This window comes from Mesocricetus auratus, unplaced genomic scaffold, assembly GCF_017639785.1.
Source record: "Mesocricetus auratus isolate SY011 unplaced genomic scaffold, BCM_Maur_2.0 Super-Scaffold_100676, whole genome shotgun sequence".
Classification (NCBI taxonomy): Eukaryota; Metazoa; Chordata; class Mammalia; order Rodentia; family Cricetidae; genus Mesocricetus; species Mesocricetus auratus.
Window position 1 is genome coordinate 115,663,880 of NW_024429266.1, and position 27,562 is coordinate 115,691,441.

Sequence of the window (27,562 nt, forward strand, 5' to 3'; positions counted from 1 at the left end):
TAAGAGAGGAGTGGAGAAGGGGTCCTGGGGTGGGTTAGTGGGTAGACAGAGAATCCCCTTCAGCAAGGCCTAGGACAGCCTTGGGGGTGAAGGGTCTGTGTGGGCCTGAGTGCAGCTGACAAAACCTGGCTTTTCTCTCTCCTCTCTTCCTCTCCTGTTTGGTACACACTAAGTTAACTTGGTTTCCTCAGAGGTGGGCAGGGTGGACTCAGGCTTTGGAACCTCCTACAGCTTCTCCCACCTCCTTCTGGCCTGAATTTTCTGGCGGGTCAGAATTAGGAAGGCTCTGAGTCAAGGTGTTGGTGGGAGACCACCATGAATAGACAGACTGCCCAGGTAGCCTCAGACTCAGCAGCTCCCAGCACTGCAGATGGAAAGCAGAAAGAGGCGCTTGCTATTGGGCACAAATCAGACCAAGAGAACTTACAATAGAAAGTTTATTTTTTGTTTCCAGTCAGTATTTTTCCCTTAAAAACAAATACAAAAAAAAAAAGCTGATCACAGTTTGCTTAAACAGCCAGACTTGGACAATATTTGTAACTTTGTTCACAAAAACATACATCACTGAAGCTGCGCTTATAAGAGCCACTTCCAGAGTTCGTGCAAAGGGTCCTACAAAGGCACGCAGGGACACACGGCTTGGAGTCACAGTTTTCGTCACAGTCACTAGCCACTACACGTTGAACAAGTTAAGTTGTGTCTCATCAAGTCACCTCTACAACAGCATTAATTACACAAGGAATATAGGTAGTCTGAATAAAAATATCTTTAACAGCTTGGAGCTATTGAGACAGGAACACTTGCACGCACATGCACGTTAAACAACTCAAGTGCAACACACAACATTGGCACTACACGAGGTGGGGGGCTTTTTGTGTGGTTTTTTTTCTCTTTTTTTGTTTTAGTTACTTCAAGTAACACAGCTTGCTTCATATAAATAAGTTAAAACATCTATTTTTTTTTTTCAAGACAAAGCCATTCAGGACAAAGAGATGAACAGAAGCAGATCTACTTATACAGGCGCTATAATGGCAATAAACAGGCTCATGATTAAAAGATGAATTAGGGCAAGGAGAACAGGGCTTCTTCACAGAAGGAACACAGGGGGGAGTTTCAGAAAGTCACCTTAGTACTGGCACTACGGGGCGCTCCGCTAATACTGCTCAGTACTTTTTAAGCGCCCCGATACTCAGGGGCGGAAGGCCCCCTCCCGCCGCCGCGGCCATGCTCATGCTTTTCAGCTTATTATCTTTTTTCCACTTCATTCTCCGGTTTTGGAACCAGATTTTAATTTGTCTCTCGGAGAGGCAGAGAGCGTGTGCTATTTCAATCCTTCTTCGGCGGGTCAGGTAGCGGTTAAAGTGGAACTCCTTCTCCAGCTCCAGGGTCTGGTAGCGCGTGTAGGCCGTCCGGGCCCTCTTGCCTTCTGGGCCACCTATGTTGTCTGCAACAGAAAAGTCAGCGGTTTAGCCACCAACTAACTCCTCAGCACCTGGTTCCAAGAGTCAGCCAGGGTCCTGAACTGGGGAAGAGGCTCAACAAGTCCTCCCCACCCACCCACCCTTTCCGAATTTCCTTTCCTTTCTGAAGAGAAAAACAACAGGATTTGGGCTCTGGGAACGACCGGCCCACCTGAGGCTGGAGCCCTGTCTTCAAGGACAGCCTGGCTCTCCCTCGCCCCCATTCTGCTCTTTGCCCCTTCACCAGCTGTCATAAGCAGGGGCACTGTCCTCTCTGGCTGCCCACCGCACCAAAGCACTGTCTTTTTCTGAGTTCCCAAGTGGCCTCCAGGTCACCCTCCGTTAAAGTTCCAGCCGCCCTAGCCGCCTCCTGTTCCAGCCTGTACGCTTGGGGCGCCCACTTTCTTTTTCCCCCTTTTCCTTCCCTCTTTCTCTTGCCCCCAAACTTGAGAATCTCGCCCGCTCTCGCCTGGATCATTCCCCCCCCAAGCCCCTTTTAGGGGCTCTAATTAGTAACGCTGTTTCCCCCACAGCGTAGCCCTTCTCATAAATTATCCACCCTGACAAGCCCGACTCACGGCCGTACTACCATCCCTACCTCTCTCCAAGCCCTGCTCGGCTGGCCTGACCCTTAAGCGCTCTCCGAGGCACTGGGATTCCAGATGGAATTTCTTCCTCTTTCAACAACATCTAAACTTGCTCGTTTACCCCCATTCCCCCACCCCCACCCCCAGTATTTGCGAATACAGGATGCTGCTGCTGCAGTAATGGGGAGGAAGTAAAGAGGAAGGCAGGGAAAGGAGAACCGCAGGGAGAGGCTCTGCAGGCTGGAGAGAGGCGAGACTAGGAGACCCGGAGAGAGGCTGCAAAGAACAGAGGGTGACCGAGACCCGCGCCCCCACGGACGCGTGGATCAGAAAACGGCTGGCTTTACCGTGACTAATGTGCAGCTTGCGCATCCACGGGTAGATCTGGGGCTGAGCTGGTGGCGCCGGGCTCGGCTCGCTCTGGGCGCTCGCCTGCTCGCTGCTGGCAGGGGTGTCCTCCTCGGTGGCGGACGCCGTGCCAACCCCCTCTCTGCTGTTGATGTGGGTGCTGCCGGCGTTGGCCGAGGCGCCGCTGGAGTTGCCCAGGGAGTTTTTCCCGCCGTGGTGGCTGTCGCTGCCGGGCGAGGGGGCCACCGCGGAGCAGGGCAGCGGGTCGGGCGGAGGCGAGTGCGTGGATGTGGCCGGCTGGCTGTACCTGGGCTCGGCGGGCGCCGCACTGGCCCCGGCCGCGTAGCTGCGGGCGCGTTCGCCAGAGCCAAAGTGGCCGGAGCCCGAACGGCCGACGCTGAGATCCATGCCATTGTAGCCGTAGCCGTACCTGCCGGAGTGCATGCTCGCCGAGTCCCTGAATTGTTCGCTCACGGAACTATGATCTCCATAATTATGCAACTGGTAGTCCGGGCCATTTGGATAGCGACCGCAAAATGAGTTTACAAAATAAGAGCTCATTTGTTTTTTGATATGTGTGCTTGATTTGTGGCTCGCGGTCGTTTGTGCGTCTATAGCACCCTTGCACAATTTATGATGAATTATGGAAATGACTGGGACATGTACTCGGTTCCCTCCTACGTAGGCACCCAAATATGGGGTACGACTTCGAATCACGTGCTTTTGTTGTCCAGTCGTAAATCCTGCCTGATGACCTCTAGAGGTAAACTCGTGCACTAATGGGGGAGTTGGGTGGAGGCGAGAGGGGTGGCGCGCGCACCCCGGGCGCGTGCCCGCCACCCGCCGCCGCCGTTCAGTCGGACTCGAGCGCCACCCTCTGGAGGCAGGGAGCATCACATCGCTTCCGACCTCCGGCTGCAAGGGCCGGGGTCGAATTGAGGTTACAGCCCATTATGGCAAAATTATTGCATTTCCCTCGCAGTTCCATTAGGATGTACCAATTGTGAGGCCGTCAGCTGCCGATCGCACGCCCGGCGAGGATACAGAGGATTAGGGGGAGGTGGTGACTTGGAATTATTTACAACAACTTTATTTCCCTGGCTTTGTAGACCCTCTTATTTTTGTGTAGAGGTTGGGGTCGGTTCTGCCCGTCCGGCCCGCAGCTGTGAATTTTGAAAATACAGATATCACCTTCGGGGAAGGGAAGACCATTTAGCCAATTGAAGAAATAAATCCTTCCCACAGCAGCAGCCACAATTACGGCTCTGTTTTTGTGAGCGCGTGAAGGACAGTGTCCCTGCCGCTCTTAAACGACAGGCGTCTATTAAAGACAGCTTTTGTGTAGAGTTTCTCCGAGGCGAGGTCAAATTCCATATACTTGTATAACCAGAGTCGATTTTTCTTCTGTGTAAATGTTTTTCGTGTCATTAGTTTGTTATCTGATTTGATTATTTATCCAGCCCGGAATATCTTCATCCCTGGTCCGGTTCCTCCGGCCAGCCGGGCCCCAGGTAGCAAGGTTCTTGGTGAACCCAGAGAGCGGGCCCTGACTCTCTGCAGCTTCTGAGGCTGTTTTAAAGCTGGGATCCGTGGGTAGAGCTATTGGGGTCTTGCTTACACATCCAGGAATAAATTGCGGGAACTAATGGAATCATTTCGTGGCAGTGCCTGCCTAGTATCTCCGTAGTTATTTTCCTAGGCTCCGAGAAAGACCAAAGTAAATCACAAATGTAACTGAGAGGCAATCAGACTCTCCCCACTAGAGGCCTGGCATCTCAGGCGTCCTTGGCACGGTTGGAAGGTTGGAAGCTAGGACTCTTTTGGCTCCCGTGGTCCTGGGTCCCCTCTTTGGGTCCTGAGAGCTTCTAGGTGGCAGCGCCCGCGCTGTACGAGACAGGGAGTGGGGATCGGGAGCTGGGAGCCTGCGGAGAGCCTAGTCGCTGGAGAGGCTGTACTGTTCCACTCCCGCCCAGGTTGGCTCGCCTCGGCTGAAGCTGCAGTTCTCCCATTGACGGTTATGCGTCGGCAGAAAGACTTGGTTCTGTCGGGGAAGAGGGGAGTTCCCCTTTGTTCCTCCAGCTTCTTGTTTAGGGGCATCCTGAGAGGCTGCGACAGAGCTGGGGCCCAGCTCGTAGGCCCTTTCTTTCCAGAGCCGATTTGGCAATACCCTTCAAGATTTGATGGCGAGAGACCAAGGCGGAAAAACACAGACACCAAAGCGGGCATTGCCTGGGGCTCTTTCTTTCCCCCAACAACCCCGTGTCTGTAGCTCAGGGAGCGCAGTGTCGCTAATACAGCAGCAGGGCCAATTCTGGGTGCACCCCGGGACTCCCCGGCTGGTTCGAGCAGCTTTGGGGAGAGAACCTGTGTGTGTGTGTACAGTGCATCTGTCCCATAGCTGACATTGGGTGTGTAAGCTTTTGTTTGTTTTCTGTAATAAGTAAATGGGCAGACGCTTGCAAAGCTTTGGATTTCCCTAGGCTGCGGAAGCACCCGGGTGGGAGCAGGCTGGAAGAAAACTTAGGGAGCAGGCAGAGGCACCAAGGGGCAAAGCCAATAGAGGTTAGGACACTGGCCTGGTCCCTCCTGCCCTGGAGTCTATTCGCCCGCTTTGGCCTCAGAGTCTTCCCCGCTGGGCTGTGTGGAATTGATGAGTTTATTTTCCTTTTTCCACTTCATGCGCCGATTCTGGAACCAGATCTTGATCTGGCGCTCGGTGAGGCAGAGCGCGTTGGCGATCTCGATGCGGCGGCGCCGAGTCAGGTAGCGGTTGAAGTGGAATTCCTTCTCCAGCTCCAGTGTCTGGTAGCGCGTGTAGGTCTGGCGGCCTCTGCGCCCGTGACTTCCATACACAGCACCTGCAGGCAGACATGCGGTGCGGGTAAGCGAGGCCAAACGAATCCACTCCAAGTGCCTCCCGCCAGCAGTCTCTAGCTTGAAACCACCCTACTTCCAACATAGCGTCTGGCACCACAGCCGAGGGCAAAAAGTCGGCCGGGTGGCAAAGGTGGTTTCATACCAAGCGAGAAGTTTTTCACCTAAAAACGACTAGGGATGGGAAGTTATTGCTTTTGACAAATGTGGTTTGCGAGAAAACCATTAGAAGCAAAGAAATAGTATGGACATTCTTAATTTGAGGGGGTCAAAGTCACTGTTTCAAGGGAAGGTAACATTTATTTGTCTGTAGGTGGAATAGGGATCTGGGAGTAGCATGGAAACCGAATTCTCACATTTGATGTCTGTGAAAGATGCTAAGGAGGCTCCTTGTGTCAGATCTCAATGTATTTTTGGAAACTTGAATATGGCCAGCAAGTTGTGTGACTCATCTGAACACTCTCCACTGGGAGTGGGGGGTTTAAAGCAACAGTGCTGTAAGTGTTAAAGTCCCATTAGGCTCTGTCCTGCTGCAAGGGGCAAGGGGACTCCCTGTGGAATCTTTGAAAACCTGGGGTTAAGAGATGGTCCTGTAGGTGACATGGGGTTCTGGTAGTGCTGACTGTGTTGGGCTGTCTGGGTGCCAGGGGCACCCAAGCTAGGTGTGAGGTTCAGGCAGGGTCTCGGGAGGAGATAGAAGTTGGCTAAACGTGTGAAGTTGAATGGAAGGTAAAAGTGGGAGGAAGGAGAGAGGGAGAGGGAGAGACTGAGAGAGAGAGACAGAGACAGAGACAGAGACAAAGAGAGAAAGAGACAAAGAGAGGGAGACAGAGAGAGAGGGAGGAGGAGACAGAGAGGGGGGAGAGAGAGAAGAGACAGAGAGATAGAGACACAGAGAGAGACAGAGACAGAAGAGAGAGAGGAGACAGAGAGAGAGAGACCATGCATACTCTGAGGAGGTGACCCTCCATAGCTCCATAGCTTTGGTAGAGACACTGAAAGGTCAAATGAGGAAGAGGGCCTCTGCCTGTCTGGGCTTTGGAAGGGCAGAAGAAAGGGGTGGGAGTGTGAAGGAGTTTGTCCATGGTGTCTTCTGGAGGCCACCTTTGCTTGGAAGCCTGAGGGGTGTTACAGGGGCACAGCTGAGCCGCTTCCTGGCCTCCTAGTCTCAACTTCCCTTCCTCTTTTGTTGCCCTGATACAGGTCTCACATAACTTGGCAGTGAATCCTTCACCCTCCCCTAAAGTGTCCCCTTACATGATCTCATAGCCCAGTCTTTCCTCTGTCTGGGCCTGATTACCCCACTGGGGGCAATGTTTGGGTTTTTTCTTTTTAAAAATTCCCTTGAAAGAAAAAAGAGAGAGAGAGGAGGAAACTTTGTTCATCCTTTCCTTCTTCCTATTTCCTTCCTTCCTTCCTTCCTTCCTTGTCTGCCTGTCTACCAGCTTTTTCCTTCTCCCTACACTCTCTGAGGTGGGGGAGCAGGGAAATGCCTTACCCGCACAGGAATTCATCCGCTGCATCCAGGGGTAAACAGGACTCGTGTACTTCCGGTCGGTGCCTTCCTCATGGAGGGCTTTGCCCTGAACGCTGCTGCTGTCGGGTTTGTACTGCTGCTCGGGAGAAAAGTGCAGGTAGTCCCCGGGGCCCCTCTGCTTGCTATTGCCCGAGGGTGAGGCGCCACTGAGGTCCTTATCAGAATAGAAACACGAGGCCCCGTACTCGTAGGATGCCCGGTTGCAGGCCAGGACCGAGTTGGACTGTTGGTAGAAACAAGGTGAAGTGTACGTCTTGTCCGGAAGACTCGACGCCCCATAAGAGGCCGGGAAGGGCCTCAGCGCGTCATAGCCGGCCGGGTAGAGGGGTAGCTGGCCCAAGAAGGAGTCCTGGCCGCTGGGCAGGCTCCCAGGGAAAGTGGGATTCACAAAATAGGAACTCATTTGCGCGCCCCTCTGCAGGACTGTGATTTGTTGTGTATTAGTACATCTGGCTATAACTATTAGTAGTCATCGAACTGGTTTGTTTCTGGATGGCCGAACGCCAAAAGCGACAGCAGCAAATCGCACCAGCTGACGCAGCGGCGGCCAATGGGAGCGAGCGCCGGAGCCCGCTCCCCGGGGACCGCGGCGACCGAGGCAGCAAAGTTACAAACAGCCCCCAGCCCGCCCGCCCGCCGCCCGCCCGGCAGATTAATGGGCGCACACAACCAGCCAGGCCCCCGCTCTCCCCCACACACCCCCAGACGCCAGCGGCGGGCACGGCCCGGGCAGGGATGTGCAGATCAGAGGCGTGTAGAGACACTAGTGCCCAGGTCAATGAGAAGGCCCCAGCAGGCCTACTCTTTCCTCTTTCCCTTTTTGCCTTGCTGGTTTTTGCTGCTTTTCCCCTCCAAACAGGAAACCTGACAAGCTTGAGCCAGAAGGGGCGGTGACTAAAAAGGCTTTGCTCTTGAGAGCACGCTGTCCCAAGCAGGTCCTGAGTTGCCCCTCCCCTAGTGCTCCCTTAATCATGGGTGTGGGTTCTTGAGCTGGAAAGTCGCCTCTGAGAAGCCAAGCCTTTACACTCTGCTTTTTTTTTTTTTTTTTTTTTTTTTTTTTTAGCCCCATGCTTTAGAGATCCGTGAACGCCTTATCCTTTCCCATTCTTACTGCAGGTTGGGCCTTACTGCCAAAAGCTGAAATATCACCCATTCCTCGCTGGCCAGGCCCAGGCCGAAGGCAGGGCCTTCCTGCAGCCCCTTCCTCCTACCTCACTCCTTGCTTGACTCGCCTCGCACGGCCTGTGCCTGTGTGGGCTTAACCCGGCTGTGCACAGCGTCCTGTCTTTGAACCCAGAGAAAGGAAAGGCTAAAAACCCATGGTTTCAACAAGAAATGATCCACAGAGGTGCTTGTGATACCGGACTAGGAAGCCAGCCATGGGATTTACCTCCCCTCACCCAGCTTCCCAAGACTCCCCGAAGCTACTAGAACTGCTCAGAGCAGTAGCAGATAAGACTCCAGATGCAATCTCTCCCTAGTCTCCTTCCAGAAGCAAGAGAGGTGCAGCAACCCCCCCCCCCATGAGCAGGACAGCTCATGAGGCCCCAGACTTCGCATAGGATAACTAATGGGCTTGGTTTTCTGGTAGTACATTGATGTACATATTATGGTTGTGGGGGTATACCCACTTGTCCTCACCCCTAAAATATTCCTTCTGCTGCAGTAGCTGCAAAACTAGAATAGTCCTGTCACCCTGTCACTAGCTACAGAATCCAGAATTGCCTTGACCACTGGCCCAGGCCTGGCGATCCCCAGCTTGGCCGTGGAAAGCCTGCCTTGGACTTGCTTGCACAAGGATCTGTCTCGTTTTGTAAAGCATGATATTGGTTCCATGGCATTTTCACGACTGTGTTGTAGGGCTTGTAAAAGCTCTTGAATCAGCTTTAAAAATCCCAGTTCTGTGGATGGCAGAGAGACTATTTACGAGATTTGGTTGAAACTGTGGAGGTTGTTTGCAAGATCTGTAAAACCCTTGCTGGCCCATGCTGACTGATGGGGTTAGGGTTTGGGGCTAGGTGACAATTGGTAATGGTCCTGTAGGAATCTGGTAAGGACTTCCTTAATCTCTTCTTTGCTTTTCTAATTTTTCCCTGTCCTTCCTCCCCCGAAAAAGGGAAAAACTGGAAAATGGCTGGCCTGAGGCCGGCCCCCAGAGAGTCTCTGAAGGCACACAGAAGGAAGGCTGTGCTAGAAACCTTGTGCCTAAGTCTGTATCTCCCCAACCCAAGAAAGTTTTTTTTTCTTTCCTTAAAACCAAGAGTTATCCAGGAGAGGATAAAATTTAGCGTTTTCCACAGACAAGATGTAATGCAACCTCAATAGAAAAAAATGGGAGACTTTTTTCTTAAAAAGCTGTTTGAATAAAATAAGTTTGAGCTATTGGTTCTTCAAAAAAATCAGACAACAATTATTTCAACCAATATTATTTGAAGTGAAAATCGCCACTTTGCAGGTGTTAATTGTTTACATTTATCATTTCTCTTCCATTCTTCCATGTCCTGCACAGGCTTGAAGCTGGTGACAGTTTACCACTATTATTGTTATGTTTTGTCCTGGATTCTAGACTTAATTGTCTCAGCCAGTAAGAGGATTTGATTTCTCAGCTAAGAGCCAGAAAATGTATTTCCAGCTTTTGTAAAGATTAAGAGAGAAAAAAATTAAATTGAAATCTTTACTGTAAGACAAGGTTAGTGCATATTTAAGTTGACGGTCGATCTGTTCATTCTTCCATATATATGTATATACAAACAGACAGACATACATACAAAATACATACTACAAATGGAAAGAGAGTCACTCCTGACTGATTCACTGAGTGGTGAACAGGAACTGCACACCTTCAGTACTGCCTCTCCTGAGGTGATGAGAGTGACCACCCTAGGACTCTCTGCTAGGTCACAGTCACCAGGAAAACTTACCTTTCATCTTCTCTTCAAAGGGCAGGCTGGCAGTAGTGTCGCACAGTTTGCCCTTGCCCTGGGCTGCCCATTGAGCCCCTCCACTTCGGCCTGCCTGGAGCCGGGCCTGTAGTTGCGTGGCAGGACCCCGAAGGTCCATCTCCATTCAGCCAAATCTCTAGCCAAGAACCCAAAGCACACAGGTGTGGCCTCTGCCAGTCACAGGCCCTCTCCAAGAGCAGCCTTCCGTGCCATAGCCAATTCTCAGGGCCGGCCAGGCCAGCAGGCCTCAGAACTACAATTGGTGTCTCCGATGTCAGAATCTCAAAGCCAACGCGTTCCCCAACTGGCAAATGGCGTGCGCCCCCAGGGCGTCTTTGGGACGCGTATTTTGGACTGAAGCGGCCACGACCGGCCAGGCGGCCTGTACAACCAGTCTCCATGGTGCTGGTTGGGGACGAGGGAAGGACCCGAGTCTATTCCGGCGGCTGAGGTTTCTATTGTGGGTAGCCGAAGCAGGGAGGTTTCACAGCCAAACAGACCCTGGGAGACTGCCCCCGATGTCCCCCTTTGTCCCCCCTCCCCTTCCCCTGCTTCTGGGGAATCTCTGAGGGGCCCGTACAGCAGTCGCGCCAGGCTCGAAGAGGCGGGCCGCTGCTGGCGCCGGTCCCGGTGACGGCCACAGCGTGGCAGCAGCGAGCTCCCAGCACGCTCGCAATAAATAATCTGCCCGAGGCAGCTACAGTCAGGCAGCCAGCGGCCCTAGGAGGCAAATGCGGTGCTTTATCTGCCCCTGCCCGGGGCGCACCCACAGCGTCGTCCAGCAAGCACCCTAAATACCAACGCGTCCTTCTTAATTGTCTGGCCTTTGCCGAGATACTGTCTTCAGATAGGAAAACAACAACAACCACCAAAACCCAAATAAACAAAAAGAACTATAGCTCAGAACCTTGCTAATGATTCTCTAGTGACTGTCTGGGGGGGGGGGCAAATCTGACCTGGTCAGATGCCCTTTCAGGCCCAGCCACCATGGCGGGTACCACCGCGTAATGCAAAGCTACAGCCAGGCCAGCAGCATTCAGTGCCGCCTCGTGGCTAGCTGTAGTCCTCTCCTTGTGGCTTGGGAGGTAGGGGACCTCAGGCTGCCACTGACCTTAGGTGGCCTGCGACTGCCATCCCGTTATTTCTCAGACTCCGTTTTGCAACCTTCCTTCATAAACCTTAGATGCGGTCCTTCCACACGCGCCAACACAGCAGTCCCCAGCACCGAAACATCCCCCCAGTAACACCCAATTAATTCGATTCTCTCCTCCAACACAGAATTCCACACATGCACCTAGTCCCTTTCCCAGGGCTCCAGTCATCACTCTGGTCGGAAAACCGGGCAAATGAAGCGGGCAATCATCGGAGGACCCCGAATTAGTAAGTTTTGCTTTTGTGTTTGCTTGTTTATCCCATTCTCCCTTCTCTCCGAGACTAGCCCCACAGGACAGAACAGTGTGCTGAAGCTAACAAAACACCTATGGGTTACCACGCTTTGCTCTCCTCTCTGCACACGTTCCCAGGTCCGGAAACCATCCCTGGTTACTGGGGGGAGTCATTTGAATCAATTGGGTCACGAATGAAATAATCCCAAACCCCAGAGGCTGATAGGGAACAGCAGAGTGCCAGATGACTGTCCTTCGGGCTCCCTGGGGTCAGTGGGGAAGGGGGAAGGAAGACCTAAGCCCTCTGTGCAGTGCCAGGGTACTGTGCCCACAGAGACAAGGCTGGTCTAGCTGCCTTGAGGGAGTGATGGGTGCGGATGAGTGATGTTTGGGGGGTGCTGCGTGTTGGGGCCGGGTGTGAAGGGGTAGTACCGACGGTGGTGAGAAATGCCCCTTCTCAAAGTCGTTCTGCGCCCTCCCCCATCACTGTGGTATCTCACCCACCTTTGCCCTGTCTCCTCCCCACATGTCTCACCTTCAGACCCCGGCTCCCAGAAGCTCCTGCCTCTCTGACAGCTGTCGCTTCGGCAGCCCAGGAGACGAATTGTCCTCCTTCCTGGTGCCAGAGGACGCAGGAAATTAGCCAGGTTGTGAGTTGCAAAGCGGCGGCGGCTGCTGCTCCAGGAACTGGACGCGCCCCACCTCCAGCGACAGCGGCCGGCCTGGGCCTGGCAGCGGCTTCCCCTCGCTCGCCATCGCCGGACAAAGCGCAGCCCAGGCAGGCTGGGAAGGCAGAGCTCCGAAGCACGCAGGACGGAGCGGAGCAAAAGAATGCGGGCTCTATTCTCACAAGGGAAATTATAAAAAAGTTCATGTTCACGGTTCCTATCCACATGACCGACAGCGGCCAATGGTAGGGCCGAACAACTCATAAAGTTGTATTGCAAAGTTGTAAATTTTCATAAACAACAACGGATTTATGACCCTTTCCCCATCACTAAGAGGAGGCAGCTCTTACACCGGCGCCATCTTACCACCGAGGCTGTCCCAACTTGGGGCTGCAGGTTTTACAGACCCTTTTAGGTCCAATTTTTATTAAAAAAAAAAAAAGAGTCCCAAGAAGCTGGCTCAACCCAGCCAGGAGATAAGAAGGGAGGTCTTCCACGGGCCATGCTCAGGATGCTCTATGCTACTTCCACAGCCCTGGTTCCTCGTCCCTGGTTCCTTGCCACTCACCCCTTCCCCAGCACAGTCCCTCCTGAGCAACAGGACCTGCCTGGGTTGCACAGCCAGGTCTGAGGCCTGTGGCAATCCCAGAACCCCTCCGCTGCAGTATTGGGCCCTGGGGCATCTTCGCCTCTACTAAAGGCTAGTGTGGGTGCTGCGGCAAGGACCCCAATCCCATTTCCTACTCTGGGGCTGGACCCAGGGAGCATACGGAATCCGGAATCAGTTGCAGGGTAGGTAATACCCTTTCAGAGCTCAGTCTACACCTTTACAGGAAAGGTTGAATTTGGAATTCGTTCTTGGAATTTATGGAAGTTTGGGGGGGCATAGGTAGAATGGACTGTGTTAACTAATAGCTTTTTTCAATGGATCTAGATATTGGTGCACACACAATAGCCAGACAAAACATCTGCGAAAGAGGAAGGCACATATATAATTATAGATGCAGAAAATGAGCGCGCAGACATAGAAAAACATGCAGTTATGGACACAGAAACTCACACATCCAATTATAGACATGGAAAATGTTAGCACACAACACAGATACACACATTATGGATGTGGAAATGTACACAATTATGAAAACTATCAGCAACCACGCACAAAAGTAGAAACACGCATATTCATGTAAATCTACACACAAAGCATGGAAAAAGAGACATGACACATTTATGCATGAATATCTAAAATCTGGACTCAAGGACAGTCTCTGCACATTGGCTTCCCCATGGTCCTTTGACTTAGAGCCAGGGCTCGCCCTTAAGCTATGGCCACCTCCCCTTGCCCCAGCCCCTCTGGATAAAGCAGTCCATGTTTCTTTGTCACCAAGCATCTTTATTGTTACATAAAACATAGGTAACTGGGCCGGGAAGCATGCCTTCCCTGAACCCCAGGCTGGGTCTAAGGAGGACATGGGACAACAAGGGAGACAATGGGCACCGGGGTGGGTATTGGATCTCTTTCACCCGCTACAGAATTGGTTCAATACAACACACCATGCTACAAAGTCACCCAATTAAACATCTTCCCAAGTCAAGACATTCCTTTACAAATGAGCTCCAAGATTATAGAAATGACAAAAACAATCTGGTTCAAATATACAGCATTTGTCCTCGGTAGGAAAAGTCAGGGTATACATATCTGACATGGCTGAACAGTAGGACACAGAAGCAAGGGAAGGGACAGTGAGGCTGGGAACATCTCCTTAGTCCCACAAAGCCAAAGCTATTCCAGAGGTCTGCAGCCAGATCAGGACTGCTTCCCTCCAGAAGGAAGGGCAATGGCCCTGAACTTCAGGTACCAAAGCCAGAGGAAGAGGGATTCTACGATGCAGCATTTGGTATGCTTTGGAATAAATATATTATTTTTCAATTTAAATAGAAGCCAATGCCCTGGTCCCTGAACCTCATTGCCTTGTTAGTGAAGCCTCGGTGACCCCAAAGACTGTCGGCTAGAAGCACCAAGGCCTGGCCTGGGAAGAGCGGGCACGGAGAAGCAGGAAAGCTGGCCAGCATGAAATAGGTAGTTTAGGCCTAGTAGGTAGTACTGATCATGTATTTGCAGGGATGGGGAGGGGCGGGTGCTGGGTATCTGCCACTTGTTAGGACGCAGAGGGAGCTTCTTAGGAGTGGTGGCCCCCTGGGACCGGGACCATAGGTAGTTTGGGGGTGCCTCTCAAGGAGGCCTGTGCTAGGTAGTATTTTGGCTGTGCCAGTGCACAACACTGACCCAGGGTTGGGGGTATCTACTGGGGGTCCTCAGAGGCAGAAAGGGTCCCCAAGGTGACCTAATCTCCCCCTGGGAGCTAGAGTGGGTGATGGAGTGGGTGGGATGAGGGTGGGGATTGATTCCCTCTTTCTCTTTTTTTTTTTTTTACACTTTATTCCCCCCCATTTTTGTAACTACAATCAATGAGTCTCTTAAAGACGCTTTTCCGACTGTCCTGTGCAGCCAGGGCCCTGGGCCTGGGCCTTTATTCCTCTTCCTCCTCTTCCTCCTCCTCTTCCTCCTCGTCCTCCTCATCGGCCTTGTCAGCAGCTGCCGTGGAGACGGAGGGCACCGCGTCTTCCGGGGCCGCAGTGGGAGCCTGGCTCTCATCTTTATGCTCTTTCTTCCACTTCATGCGCCGATTCTGGAACCAGATCTTGATCTGGCGCTCGGTGAGGCAGAGCGCGTGAGCGATCTCGATGCGGCGGCGCCGAGTCAGGTAGCGGTTGAAGTGGAACTCCTTCTCCAGCTCCAGTGTCTGGTAGCGCGTGTAGGTCTGGCGTCCCCGCTTCCTGTCGGGTCCTGAGAGCAGAAATTTGGACATATAGACAAACAGACAAGCAGACTGGGATGTGGACAGAAGAGTGCTTTAGTCAGGTCCGCAGTCCAAGAGCCTGTACCTTCCACCCAGCACAAACCCAGGCGCAAACCCCATCGCCCCCAGCTGAGCTGGGGGAGGAGAAGTGTGAGCGGAAGACTCCCGGGGCCAGACAGGCAGGCCTGTCTGTGAAGAGCCTTAGAGCAGGATTCCAACTTTACAACCGGTCTTTCCAGCCGGCTACGCTTCTACAATGTCCTGCTTCCCCTTGACAAAGGGAAATTGTAAATATAGAGAGTGGCACTTTTACCATTCAAAGGCAAGCCCAGCCGCTCCCCAGCCTTGCTAGAAAGTGGGCAACCCTCCTCGGCAGCGCCAAGCACAGGCCCTTCCCGTGGCAATCCCACCCTCTGTCCCGTTTGCTCCGGCTAGGGTCTGGAAATGGCCTCTGGCACGGGGTGGGTATGGGGTCCCGGAGGTCCTGGCTCTCCTTGCCTTTGAGGAAGAAAGCTAGGCTGAAAGAAAAGGTGGCGACAGCTGCAATCAAGAAAGGAATGGAGAACAGGAAAAGAGGGGGGATAGGGGAGAGAGACTGAGGGAGAGAAACGGAGGGAGAGAAAGAAAGAGGGAGGGGGAGAGAAAGACTATGAGAATAGCGAGAAACTTACTGTAAAAATTCCAAGGCAAATAGAGTTAAATAAATTTACGAGGATCGAACCCATTAATTGGGCCATAAAAAGTTTTATGAGCCTCATTTACATACAATGCTATGGGTCTCTCCACGCAATGGCGCCTCAGCTCTAATTAAAACCAGAAAGGCAGCGCCACCGGGACTTGCGGGGCTGCCGGCTGGAAGCCGTCAGGCTGGGCTCTCTCGGTCCCCTGCGCCCCGCGCCCCGCGCCCCGCGCCCGCCGCCCCTCCGCTCCACCCGCAAGTCGACCCTGCGGGCCAGGCCGCCTACCTGAACTGCGCATCCAGGGGTAGATGCGGAAACTGGCCTCGGCCGGGCCGTGCAGCACGCCCTCGTCCGCCTTGTCGCAGGCGCCTTTGGCGAGGTCACTGCAGAGCCCCGGGATGTTTTGGTCGTAGGAGGCGCAGGGCAGGTTGTAGGCGTCGGCGCCCAGGCCATAGCCAGACGCGAAGGGGCTCTGATAGAGGGGGGTGTTGACATTGTACAAGCCCGGCACGGTGGAGGCGAAGGCGCCGGCGCCTGGACCGTAGCCGCTTCTCTGCGAGTTGGGTGCAAAGGAGCAAGAAGTCGGCTCGGCATTTTGGAAGAGAGAAGCCCCCGCCGTATATTTGCTAAAAAGCGCGTTCACATAATACGAAGAACTCATAATTTTGACCTGTGATTTGTTGTCCGGCAGCTTTCAGTGTCGGTTTTACGAGGTAGCGTGATATATGATAACATTACACCCCCAGATTTACACCAAACCCCATTTTCTTTTGGACGGAGCTCGCCGCGGCACGTGACCGCCCACATGACCGCCTCCGCCAATCTCAGCAGCCCTCACAGGTGGTCTCGCGCCACGGGCCGGCGGCCGCCTAGAATGGAAGGGGAAGAGGCTCAAATACGCGGCCCACGCAGCGGCCTGCACCCCGCCGGCCCGGGACGCCGACGCAGTCCGAGCCCCATCCCGGCGCCTGAGCCTGGTTCAGGCAGGGTTCGTCCCCCACAACCTCATACCTATTCCTGAACCCCAGATCCAGTGTGTGGATTGCCCTGTCCGCGTCCACTCTGCAGACTCAGGCCCCTGCAGGGTCTCTGCAACCTGTCGGCCCACAAAGATGGTCTTGAGAGGAAGATCTCTTTGCCCACCTCTCTTTCTGAGCAGGAGAACGTTTGAGACCGGGTTTGATGCTCCAGTGCTCCAGTGGGCCGGCTCCTCTAGCTGAGCAGCCAGAATGCTGCCACAAAACTGGAGCCATGTGGTTCGAATAAAGTCAATGTCTCCCAGCTTCCTTTCTTTAATCTGCGGAGCACTGTTTATCCGCCCTAAAGGAAGCAGTGAAATATTTATCTATTAATGAGCCTCATTTGCCAACAGATTTATTAACATGGGATTCCCTTTCCTCCTCCCGCACAGGAGCGAATGCAGGCAGACTGGCTGCATTCGCTCCCAGGCACCTGGCTGGCCCGCAGCAATTCAGTCGGTGGCTCAACACCCCCTTTGTCCTGCCCATAACCCCTGGTACTACGCCTGGCTCACGGGGAAACTGGGTCATCCTCCGACAGCTTGGAAATTCGGGTCCACAATTTTCTACACACATCTTTCATACTGGGAGGTTTCTGGCAGCTCTCAGCCAAGCTACTCCGGGACCTCCACCTTGTGGGCCAAGGAGCAGTAGACTCAGAGTTGATTTAGAGAGAAAAGAGGGGGAGTATCAGGGACTGAGGCTATAGCCCACTATAGAACCCCAGTTTTTTTAGGAGACTATAAAAGCAAATAAGAGAGTCCTCACAGGGGTCATGCAGATCTTACAGCTTCGCTTAAGCACTGGTTCACAAGCACAGTCTCGTTCCCCTCTCCCCCAAACAGTCACTCACCCCGGGGGCCTGCCTTGGGGGGCTTCAGACTCCCACGCAGTGATAAGTCAGATGAAGGCCCTGCTGCCCAACGCTCTCTGGAGGATATTTGGGTGAGCCCTTTCCCTAAACGCCTCATAAACTGCCCAGGCCGTGCTGGAAGACTGGCCACCTTTTACTGCTCAACTGGATTGCACATCATAAACCCGACTTCACAATGGAATTGCCCCGGAAATTCTCCTCTAAATTATAGAGTTTGGTTCCTGGTGTACAAAGCACTTTCTTATCACTTTCAGTGGGTCCAGGCTGCCCCCACCCCCCGTTCACCGCAACCTCTCAGGGGGTCTTGGGATCACAAAAGAGGAAGAATGGTTCAAACCCCGCTGCGACGGAGCCCCAGCGCCTACCTAGAAAGGGCCCAGGCTTTGGCGGGGAGGAGGGCAGGTGGGAGCTGGGTTATCTCCCCCAGAGCATAGGGACCCTGGGGCGGCCATATCCGGGATCCCCTTTACAAAGGTGGATCAGGATGGGAAACAGGGGATAAAACAGGAAGGGGAAAAATCCAAATAACAGCATCTTCTAACAGAAAAGTAAAATTCTAAAAAAAGCCGAAGGAAGACGAAGCAAACAAAAAGAAGGCTAGGAGATCAAAGAGGCGAAATTAGGCGGCTTTAGACCAATAAATTGTTCCTGGGGTGACACCGAGCAAGGCGCAAAGTGAAAGACTAGGCAGGCTGCGGCGGTCTGTCTAGACTCGGGCGACTGGAGCAGTCCAAAGCGACTATGTTTAAAGTGGAACTTTCCTTTAGAAGGAGACCTGACAACCAGAGTGCAGAGCGATTCGAGGTAGCACAGGAAAAATCACACTCACACGCCTAAGAAGGTCTTCTAGATTTGGCCCTGGCACGACCAAGGCGTCCCGGCAAGAGTCTCTGTCCCCATTTGTCAAATAGGGTCCAAATTCTGCTGCTTTCCAGGTTTGGGCATTTCTGGGCCCAAGTCTTCCAACTGAGCAGGGTCCCCGAGGTCACCGAAAACCTTTCCCTTCGTTTCTGGGTTTTTCTTCCCTGGCTAGACTTCACAACACAAAATTCTGAACAAAATCGAACTCTCAATAAGGCCTATTTAATTATGTTCTTTGGCCATTGGTTCCCTACTTATTTGACAGAAATGTATCTGTTATGCATAAGATTCACATAGTATTTAACCCAGGCCCTGGAGAAGATGCCTTATAAACCAGTTTTTAATCTGCAGAACTATCTAAATATTTCTCAATGCTTTCAAACCTACTGTCAGAGTGTGTTTCCTATGCTTCCCGTGCCAAATAGTCTTCAATATTTAAATCTAGATTTAGAATGTTAACCCAACCCTTGGCAGCACTTCTTGAGAGTTCATTGATCCCGGGTTTGGGGTCTTTAAATGTTTCTATCCTCTTTCCCTGCAGAGGCTGCCGATTTCAGCTTCTGTCCCCCACATGTGAGAGGTTTCGAGCTTGGATGCCGATACCAATTCCTGCCCGGAGTGAATAAATGAGCTCAGTTTCTTGCCGGGTCTTGTCTGAGCGAAGCCTCTCAAGCAACGAAGACCAGAGAGCAGCCTGCCAGTCGGCCGCCACTCGGCCAAGGGCAAGGGATCCTGGCTGCCTAGGCAGTTCACCAGGCCTCTGAGCTCCTGGAGGCCCGCACCTACCTGGGACCTCTGTGATCGGTGCAGAAAATGGGTGCCGCCAACCTGTGACTTCCATTGTTAGCAAAAAGGAGCTTTCTATTTGTGTCCACCGGTCAGCGATTTCTCTGATTATGTGCAGTTACATAAAGAGTAATTTCTGAGGATTAGGATAGGCGAGCACCGGTAACTCTCCAGGAAGCTATAAAACCCTTCCTACAAGCAGAGGCTGCGAAGTAGCGTGTGTTACATACGAAAATATAATGATGATGTGTGTCTGTAATGCCCACGTGTATATAGGAAGATTTTTAAAAGAGAGTAGGAGGGAGAGAGAGACGGAGACCCAGGAGAGATGTCAGCCAAAATCGAGTCCCTAGTTTTACAGCGTGTTCAGCACGGAGATGCGAGTCATAAACATTTTGTGGGCTTGGCCGAGACTATTACGACCCAAATAAATGCACAGCACAGCCTTTATTCGCAGCGCTTCCAAGGGTTGGTTCTGTGTTCGCTCCTGTGTTTTCTTTCCGAAACCATCCCACACTGGGCCGCGTTTGCTCTGGGCTTTGTCCCCCTCTAGCATTAAATGTGGGCTGGGAGTGAGTGGGGATTTTTGCTTCTTGCCTCCACAGCCGGCGACGCCAGAGTAGCCTTGGCATTTCATACCTCTGTCAAAGAAGCAAGAGTGACTTCAACCGCGTGAACGCCAATCCTGGAGTTAGGGTGTTATTCTACTTATTTAAATGTATCATTTGTTTTCGAATGACCTAACAGTTCCTAGTCTATGCCCTGAGTTACCCCAGTGCGGCCAAATTCACGGCAGATCTACGCTAGACAGCCACCAAATATGATTTTATAACTAACCCATTTTCAGCCGCCTAATTTTAAATTCAGGCATTCCAACGGGCCGAGTCCTGACGTCTGGGCTTTCTCTGTCTTTCTGGTGCTGGCTCGCTAGGTCCGGTACCGGTCCCTAAAAAAAGGTCTCAGGTTCCGGGGCCTCGAGGGTCGGCGGGACCCATGGCCACCGGCTGCATTCTTTGTGGGGTCATCTGGTCCTAGGGCTGTAGGTGTCCGTCCCCTTGTCGTTCTGTCGTGAATGACCGTCCCCGAGCGCCTCGCTGCCCCTAGATCACTGCTGTGATGAGTACCGTGACCCTGGAATAGAACCAGCTCTCTGAGCCGCGGCCCCGCACCGTCCATCCGCACCCGCACCGTCCATCCGCACCCGCACCGCTGCTGCCACCATGCAACACAGCGGTCTCGGAATGGGGGCTGGGAGGAGCGAGCACCGACGGTCAGGCAAGCCCTGGCGCATGCTTGTGTCTCTGGGAGGCTTTCAGGTTGGCATGAGCGGCAGGGAAAATATACGACTGCTGTTCCCGCAGATCCCATTCCAGAAAGGCGCGCTTCAAGTCGACATTTTAGGAGCTTTCCTAGGTCGCGGCGGCTGGAGATGGCGGCGGGAGTGTCTCTTGCGTGGAGCCACACTGCCATCTCCTGGATTGCTCTGGGCACTGCAGCCGCAGCTGCTCTGGCCCGCGTGAACTTCGGCCACACCGGTGACCCGACCGGCGTCCCACTCCCATAGGCGGAGCAAGGACCCTGTCCCCGGGGATCCTCAGGGAGCCGGGAATCCGCGCTGCTGAAGGGGCAGCGCCCATAAAAGAGGGCTGTTTCCGCAGTCTCTTTATCGGCGGCAGACAGAGCAAACAAATGAAAGGGTTTTGGTGGGATACCCTAATTGGAGCTGGACAGTTGTAAACTCATTAAGAGCCGAATTCCAGACAGTTCGCAGACCTTCCTTTATGGCACACCCTCACTGCCCAGGCTTTGAAGTTCTTTCTGTCTGCAACAACAGAGGGCGTGCCAACCTGGCGGCGCATTGGGGGTGGGGGCGCCCCATCCGCCCCACACCCTGGTCCCCCTTTCCCTCCTTAGAAAAGAGCATTGCAGGGGAGGAGGGTGAAGCAAAGGAGTTGTGTGTGTGGGTGTGGGGGGAGCAAAGCAGCATCCTCTGGCTCCATCTGGAAGGCGCTTGAGCCTCCGAAGTTGTACCCGTACCCCCAACGCAGCCCTTTACACCCCATAAAGGGTAACAGCCCTCATTTTCTTTTATGGCGCTTCGGGGCTTGCCGCCTGCTAAGGCGTGCTTCTGTGGGGCTGTAAGCTCCGGAGGTGCTTAGCAGTGCAAGCTCCGGAGGAGGCTAGGCAGTGTAGGATGTTGGCCCCCGCCCTCCAACCCACCCGGGCCGGTTGGCAGGACCCAGTGGGTGCAGCTTTTCCATCTCCCCAAAAGCCCTAAACATTTGAAGGAGCCCCCTCATTGTTCACCTCTGGCTGTTGTCTGTCTCCTCAGCCTCCTTAGCTGGCCACAGGCCCTCGGCGTCTGGCCCTGCACCCCTCAGCTCGACCACCCCACTTCCAAAGGCCCCAGCCCTTTGGGTGGGTCCATGTTTGGGGAAATTTTTTGAGGCACCGGGATGAAAGAACGGCTTTTCTCCCACCGCTGCTGGCCACCGGTGCCCGGTGCTTCTGTCCAGGAGCTCAGACACAAGGCCTCCCCAGCTTTCCGCCCCTGCTTCCACCGGAGTGATTAGGCCTGACCCGACTGGTTTCCACAGACGCTGGCTCCAGCACCTTGCTGAAGACGGAATGGGGCTCTTTCCCCTTCACTTCAGCCCAGCCCCCACCCAGATAATATACCCAGGAAAAAAAGGGGCAAAGAGCAGACCCGCACAAAGTAGAAGAATCAATATATTTTATTTGGCAAAAGTTAAATATCTCAACACAACAATTTGGTCAGTAGGCCTTGAGGTAACTATTGCAAAATATACAGTGTATGCTCAGTCAGATGGGAACCCCAAATTCATCAAGGATACAAATCTACAGTAGCCCAATGGCGGTTTCTTGGTGTATAGTTTATTATCAATAAAATTAACTCCATTACAATAAGCACTCATGTCTCCCAATTAAAATTAAGCATAAACCATAGGTAGTAACCCTCTGCACATATGTATAGCTCCGAATTTCCTCACTTCTCCTCTGGTGCAAAAACAATCTTCAAGCTTGTTTGATTATGAATATTTCTTTAATATGGAGATGCTATATACACTGGACAAGACTGGAGTCTAGAGTATGTAAAGATGAAGATGCCTACATTTCAAAAGTAGAGAAATCATGAATCTATGTATCCTGGAGAACTACCTCCCTTTTCTTTCCAAGTGTGATTTCACTGGGAAATCCTTACAGCTAGTTTACAATCGTAGGCTGACAGTCTAGTTACACAGTATTCCACTACAGAGCTATACTCTATGCAACAGCTTATCTCCCCCCATAAACAACCTGAGTTCAAATTGAATTCTAGCTTCCACAATCACAATGGGTGCTTCACCCAGCACAGAAGTTTGAGTCACAAAACATAATTACCACAATAAAACACAGTGTTCAAGTATTTTAGCAGAGTGATCTGCCACACGAAGAGCGAATTAAATTAACTACAGAGACTAAAAACTATACAGCCCGTCAACAGTTGTGCATTATATATAAAAAGGTAGTTTTTTTTCCCTTTTGCTTTAAGTCAGAAGCAGGTAGGTTTCTTTTTAAATATATATACAAGCAAGCACATACAGCCATCAGCGCTAATGCCCTCCCTTGTGTGTGTGTCTTGTAGAAAATGGAAAGCTTACAATACCTCCTCCAATAAAGCCGCAGGCCTAGGAGCCAGCCTGAGCAGGGACTGCCAGGCAGAGATGAGGCCCGGGGTTTAGAGCCACTTTGGGCGGGTAGTGGAGGCTGGGGCTGGGGGAGTGGAGGAAGAGGGGGGACAGTCCTTTCTTTTTCTTCTTTCTAGCTTGCTCTTTTCCAAATGAGCCCTGACCAGCTCATTCGTCCTTTGCTCGGTCCTTATTGATTTTCTTCATTTTCATCCTGCGGTTCTGGAACCAGATCTTGACCTGCCTCTCGGTGAGGTTGAGCAGCCGGGCCACCTCGTACCTGCGGTCCCGTGTGAGGTACATGTTGAACAGAAACTCTTTCTCCAGTTCCAACGTCTGATGTTTTGTGTAGGGGCAGCGCTTCTTCCGCGTGGAGCGAGCATGAAGCCAGTTGGCAGCCGGGTTATCTGCGGGGGAGAGAGACACGGCGTTTAGAAGAAGAAGCATCCTGGATGGGTGTGAAGTTGACTCTTGGGGGGACGGGGGGGGGGCCGGCTCTGGCCGAAGTGCAGGACGCTGCTGAATTTGTTAGAGAAAACACAATGAAGCCCTGGCAGACAGACGCACGGAGGAGGGCCACTTACAACAGCACCCCTCCCATCTCCACCCCCTCTCTCTCCGGCCCCCGCTCTCCTTCCTCCTATAGTCTGCACATTGTGTAAGAGTGAAATGTGGAAATATATTCTTTTTGCCAGCAAAGCAAAAAAGCAAAGAGCGGGCTGCTCTGTGCTCATGCGACAAGAGGAACAAGAATATTCTCTCTCTCTCTCTCTCTCTCTCTCTCTCTCTCTCTCTCTCTCTCTCTCTCTCTCTCTCTCTCCCCCCCTCTCTCTCTCATCGCTGTCTCCCCTTCCCCGGCTTCTCTCTGCCACTGCCCCCACTCTGTTTGACCTTCCCGGAAGGCCGTGGGAGCCAGGCGGGAGGCAGGATGCCTCAAGGCCTTTGATCGGGTCTCTACTTTATTTGAATAAATCTGGCTCCAGAGCCCTCAGCCTCCTCTTGGGCAGGGTTTACGCAGCCACCGGCCGCCCGAAAGCCAGAAGTGGAGGGAATCACGGGTCTCCCCGAGCGTCCCGGGTCAGGTTGCCCGGCTGACGTTGTGGCCGCCGCCGGCAGTTAGTGAACGATCCAGCCGCACAAAAGACTTCTCCGGGCTACTTTCGAAGAACAGCCCAAAGTCTGTGTGTCCCGGGCCAGGGTAGATCAGCAGAGGGGCGGCGGATCCCGGCTCTGTTCTCTGCGCCCGCCCCGCCCCCTCTTGCGGCAACATCCTCCTCCCCTTCCCTCAGCCGGCCCGGCCTGCTCCAAACAGTTCTCTGCACTAGGGGCCCACATCCGAGGTGTTCCAAACACCAACTTCTGGTTCTCGACCCCAGATCCAGAAGCTCCCATCGAGGACGAAGGCAGGCCCGAGAGAAAGTCGACGCGCTGGTAGAGATCCCGGTGGCCGGCGTGGAGGCAGCGGCCGGCTTGCAGGGAGGAGACACTTACTGGGATCGATGGGGGGCTTGTCTCCGCCGCTCTCATTCTCGGCATTGTTTTCGGAGAAGGCGCCTTCGCTGGGTTGTTTTTCTCTATCAACTGGAGGAGAACCACAAGCATAGTCAGTCAGGGACAAAGTGTGGGTGTCAAGCGTGGGACAGTCACCCCTTCTGGCCGACAGCGGTTCAGGTTTAATGCCATAAGGCCGGCTGGAGGGCAAGCCCGCGAAGGAGAGCGCAGCGGGCGTGGGCTCCAGCCAGGAGCGCATGTACCTGCCGTCCGGCGCTGCCGCGGCCACGGGCGCCTGGGGGTGCACGTAGGGGTGGTGGTGGTGGTGGTACACAGCCGCAGGCACCGCATTGGCGCCCGCCGCGTGCACCGGGTTCCACGAGGCACCGAACACCGCCGTCTTGGACTGGAAGCTGCAAGGGCTAAAGTCGGGGTGTTCGGCCAGCGCCGCCGCCTGCCTCGGGGGTTGGCCCAGGGCCCCTGGCGCATAGCGTCCAGCGCCCAGCTCCTCGGCAGAGTCGGCGCCCAGCAGGAAGGAGTCCACATAGTAGTTGCCCAGGGCCCCGGTGGTAGCCATCGCAGTAGCCCGCGCCTGGCCGGCCCAACCCGACCCGCCGAAATTATGAAACTGCAGATTTCATGTAACAACTTGGTGGCACCAGGGGGGGGTGAAGTACAGTCACCTAATAAGTTGCCGGCGTCTGCGCCCCCATTGGCCACGCGCGTCACGTGTCCGCCCAGCAGAACAATAACGCGTAAATCACTCCGCACGCTATTAATGGCCCGGTGTTTTGCAGTCATAATTTTTATAGCAAAAGCCATATGTTTTTATGCAAAGGGATCGCGCCGCTCCACGATCTGGTTTGTTTTAATTGTGGCCAACGAAGATTAAAAGATCAAATCTGGCCTTGCCTCTGTACTCTTCCTTGCCAGCCCCCTCTACACACACACACACACACACACACACACACACACACACACACTTCTTAAGCGGACTATTTTATATCACAATTAATCACGCCATCAGGAAGGCGCGGGTCCCGCGTGCGAGTGCGGCCAGCAGAGCCCCTCACATAAAATTAGACAATAATTGAAGCCATAAAAAGCAGCCAAATCGCATTCTCACTCTACTGTATTTAAATCTATATTTATGATATTTCATAAGGAGTTATTGTTTCGGAAGCCACACAGGCTGGTAGGAAGTCAGCAACGACCAACAGATTCTTTTGCCTCGCTGCAGCTCTCTGTAAAAATTTACGAGGACTTGCAAAGGTTAAATTAGACTGTTGTGTTTGGTTGGTGAGCACCCTGTAAATAATCCTTTAGGTCCTCGGAGATGCGAGATTCCCCCCAAGCCTCCCTCGAAAAAGTCAAATACAAGGCTCTTTCCACCTCAAACAGCCTGGCCACCTCCCCGGCTGCGACACACCATCCCTTCGATGGTACAACCACATAGTCCTTGCTCCACAAGGAAAGGCTCCACAGAGGAACCGCCAAGGAGGGAACTGCCAGCTGCCCTCAAGGGTTTGAGGACCTAATTGTGTCACAAGCCAAGCGCCGCCTGGGCCCTGGCCCACGACTTTGAACACAGGCGGTTCAGCGAATTTGAGTCCTCAGCCAGCGACCCGGTTCCCAGCTCCATCATCTGTAAAGCCCTCGCCCCGGCCCGAGCTGGGGGAAAACACTGGTGCCAAGAGAGTTTGTCCTGCTAAAGGGCAACCTATCCTAAAAGAGACATTTATAGTGGCCCTATCCAGGCCCAGTGTGAGCCCCTCTGGGGTCCTTCCCTGTTCCTTTCTCTCCCACCCCACTTCCCTTCCTTCCCTTCCTCCTCCCGTCCTTCCCCTTTTCCTTCCTTCCTAACTCCAACACCACTGCCTGGTTATCCCCAAAACAGAGCAACAGAGATCCCCAAAACTGGGCGGTTACCGCTCAAGTCCAGTGCTACAGATTAACCGGGGAGGAGCAGGGGACATTGACTTTAATCCTATCCCTTGGTCAAATAGAAGATGGTATTTCTCACCCCTTAGAGTCTTTGGGGATGGCAGAAAGTAAAAAGGCCACAGCCACTATTGTTAATTGTGTGTCTGTGTGTGGGGGTGACCCCATCCCAGCTCAGAACACAAAGTAACAACTCCTAGGAACTGTAATTAAGTTCACGTGTGAATCCTGCGCCTTCCACGAGCATGTTTCTCATTATTTCCCTTCACCATCAGTACAACTGCTGGCCCCAGACACTCCCATCTTTAGTCTCTGCCTTCTTCCTCACAAACAGTTCAAGCAAACCCTTCTAACACTAACACATTCCTATCACAGAAGACAGGAATCCCTGTGATATTAGGCTCTAATCTCAGGGGAAGGCTGTGAAACTCCGGGAACACAAACCCCTTCTTGGCTTGTCAGCAGGAAGAAGAAAAGTGACCAACACCAGGGACTGGATGTGGCCTCAGTCACCTCCCCCCTAATATTTTCCTTTCCCTGAAAATTCCTCCAAGTCAATCCCCCCCACCCTCCCCCAGCATAACCCAAGGTGTTCTAAATATCCACAGTCCTCTGAGGTTCAGATTTTCATTTAAGAAAAAATCCTGGAGTATAACTCTGCTCTTAATAGTAATTGTCTGTAAGTGGCAAAGCATGTCTGGCTGCCCTTTTCACTATTTTTTTACTCAGAGATGACATGGATTATTGTTATTATTATTCATTAAAATAGTTTTTTAAAACAACACTAGTCTCCAAACAGAAGAATTACAAAATAAGCAGTAGGCATTGAGTATTAAGCTTCTGTTTACTGGTGGGCAGAAGGGGGGGAAATTCCCCAAAGCAGATATTGTTTTTGTGAGCCCAGAGATCGGATTCAGCTTTTTATTCCTGCTTTCTTTTGGACGTGAAAAGGGTTGTATGCACATCTAGAAACAAAAAAATGGGTATAATCACAAACCTCTGCATTCTCAACTGAGAATCTTCCTAAAACCTTGGCCTCTGAAAATAAATCCAATACTATGACCCAGAAAAGGGCAGAGAGGAGGTGGAGAGAACCGGGTGTGCTGGTCTTTCAGATAACAGGTTGTTGGCCTGAGCAATGAAAGCAATTCCCAGCCTGAGCTGGGAAGGAAAACAAGAGATCTGTGGTCTCAGGGCAGTGTTGTAGGGGGAAGGATAGTTTGTTTTAAGTTTTCTGTGTTGAGAGTGGTTAGGGTGGCTTTCATAGATTACAATTTAAAACCAACACTCAAGTTTGTGCCCTCTTAGTTCTTGAATTTGGCATTGTTTTCGCTCATTTAAAATATATTGGAGCTGGGAAAGTCCCCCTTCTCAAACACCCAGCTGCACGGAGGGGAGGGGGGACACGAGGCTAACATTTTCTGGATCTGCTACAGCTGGCAAGCCAGCCAACAGCCGAGCCTTGTCCCCAGCGAGGCTCCTTCATCACGGTCAAAGCCCGAGTTAGGACCGGTAAAGCTGGCACAGGCCGCCTGAAGCTTCCTGCTGGAGCTCTCTAG

General features: G+C 52.8%; 4 protein-coding genes and 1 long non-coding RNA gene across 10 annotated transcripts; 1 reads left to right on the forward strand and 4 right to left on the reverse strand.

Moving 5' to 3' along the window:
• Positions 1–423: 423 nt before the first annotated feature.
• Positions 424–4,967, reverse strand: Hoxa5 (homeobox A5). The gene is made up of 2 exons (XM_005085879.4): positions 2,395–4,967; positions 424–1,444 (listed from the first exon to the last, which is right to left on the reverse strand). Exons 1-2 carry the CDS (start codon positions 3,287–3,289, stop codon positions 1,164–1,166), a joined length of 1,176 nt encoding a protein of 391 aa, XP_005085936.3. The 5' UTR covers positions 3,290–4,967; the 3' UTR covers positions 424–1,163.
• Hoxa6 (homeobox A6) lies at positions 3,460–12,028 on the reverse strand. 3 transcript variants are annotated; one of them, XM_021222873.2, is made up of 3 exons: positions 11,669–12,028; positions 6,768–6,882; positions 3,460–5,253 (listed from the first exon to the last, which is right to left on the reverse strand). In XM_021222873.2, the coding sequence occupies exons 1-3, from the start codon at positions 12,026–12,028 to the stop codon at positions 4,994–4,996; spliced, it is 735 nt and encodes a 244-aa protein (XP_021078532.1). In that variant the 3' UTR covers positions 3,460–4,993. The 3 variants fall into 3 exon arrangements, with proteins under 3 accessions (XP_021078532.1, XP_021078531.1, XP_005085937.1); XM_021222872.2 differs by having other exon boundaries at positions 6,768–7,029; XM_005085880.4 differs by lacking the exon at positions 11,669–12,028 and having other exon boundaries at positions 6,768–8,388.
• Positions 6,797–12,113, forward strand: LOC121136489. 2 transcript variants are annotated; one of them, XR_005873542.1, is made up of 3 exons: positions 6,797–6,903; positions 11,027–11,128; positions 11,675–12,113. It is a non-coding gene; the product is annotated as an uncharacterized LOC121136489 (long non-coding RNA). The 2 variants fall into 2 exon arrangements; XR_005873541.1 differs by lacking the exon at positions 6,797–6,903 and having other exon boundaries at positions 10,312–11,128.
• Positions 12,114–13,173: 1,060 nt separating this feature from the next.
• On the reverse strand, positions 13,174–16,531 carry Hoxa7 (homeobox A7). 2 transcript variants are annotated; one of them, XM_013125087.3, is made up of 3 exons: positions 16,354–16,531; positions 15,628–16,211; positions 13,174–14,692 (listed from the first exon to the last, which is right to left on the reverse strand). In XM_013125087.3, exons 2-3 carry the CDS (start codon positions 15,934–15,936, stop codon positions 14,333–14,335), a joined length of 669 nt encoding a protein of 222 aa, XP_012980541.1. In that variant the 5' UTR covers positions 15,937–16,211; positions 16,354–16,531; the 3' UTR covers positions 13,174–14,332. The 2 variants fall into 2 exon arrangements, with proteins under 2 accessions (XP_012980541.1, XP_005085935.1); XM_005085878.4 differs by having other exon boundaries at positions 13,174–14,649; positions 16,354–16,519.
• A 5,068-nt stretch (positions 16,532–21,599) lies between these two features.
• On the reverse strand, positions 21,600–25,863 carry Hoxa9 (homeobox A9). 2 transcript variants are annotated; one of them, XM_005085872.4, is made up of 3 exons: positions 24,326–25,863; positions 24,063–24,152; positions 21,600–22,978 (listed from the first exon to the last, which is right to left on the reverse strand). In XM_005085872.4, the coding sequence occupies exons 1-3, from the start codon at positions 24,882–24,884 to the stop codon at positions 22,740–22,742; spliced, it is 888 nt and encodes a 295-aa protein (XP_005085929.1). In that variant the 5' UTR covers positions 24,885–25,863; the 3' UTR covers positions 21,600–22,739. The 2 variants fall into 2 exon arrangements, with proteins under 2 accessions (XP_005085929.1, XP_005085930.1); XM_005085873.4 differs by having other exon boundaries at positions 24,063–24,739.
• Between the last annotated feature and the right edge of the window lie 1,699 nt (positions 25,864–27,562).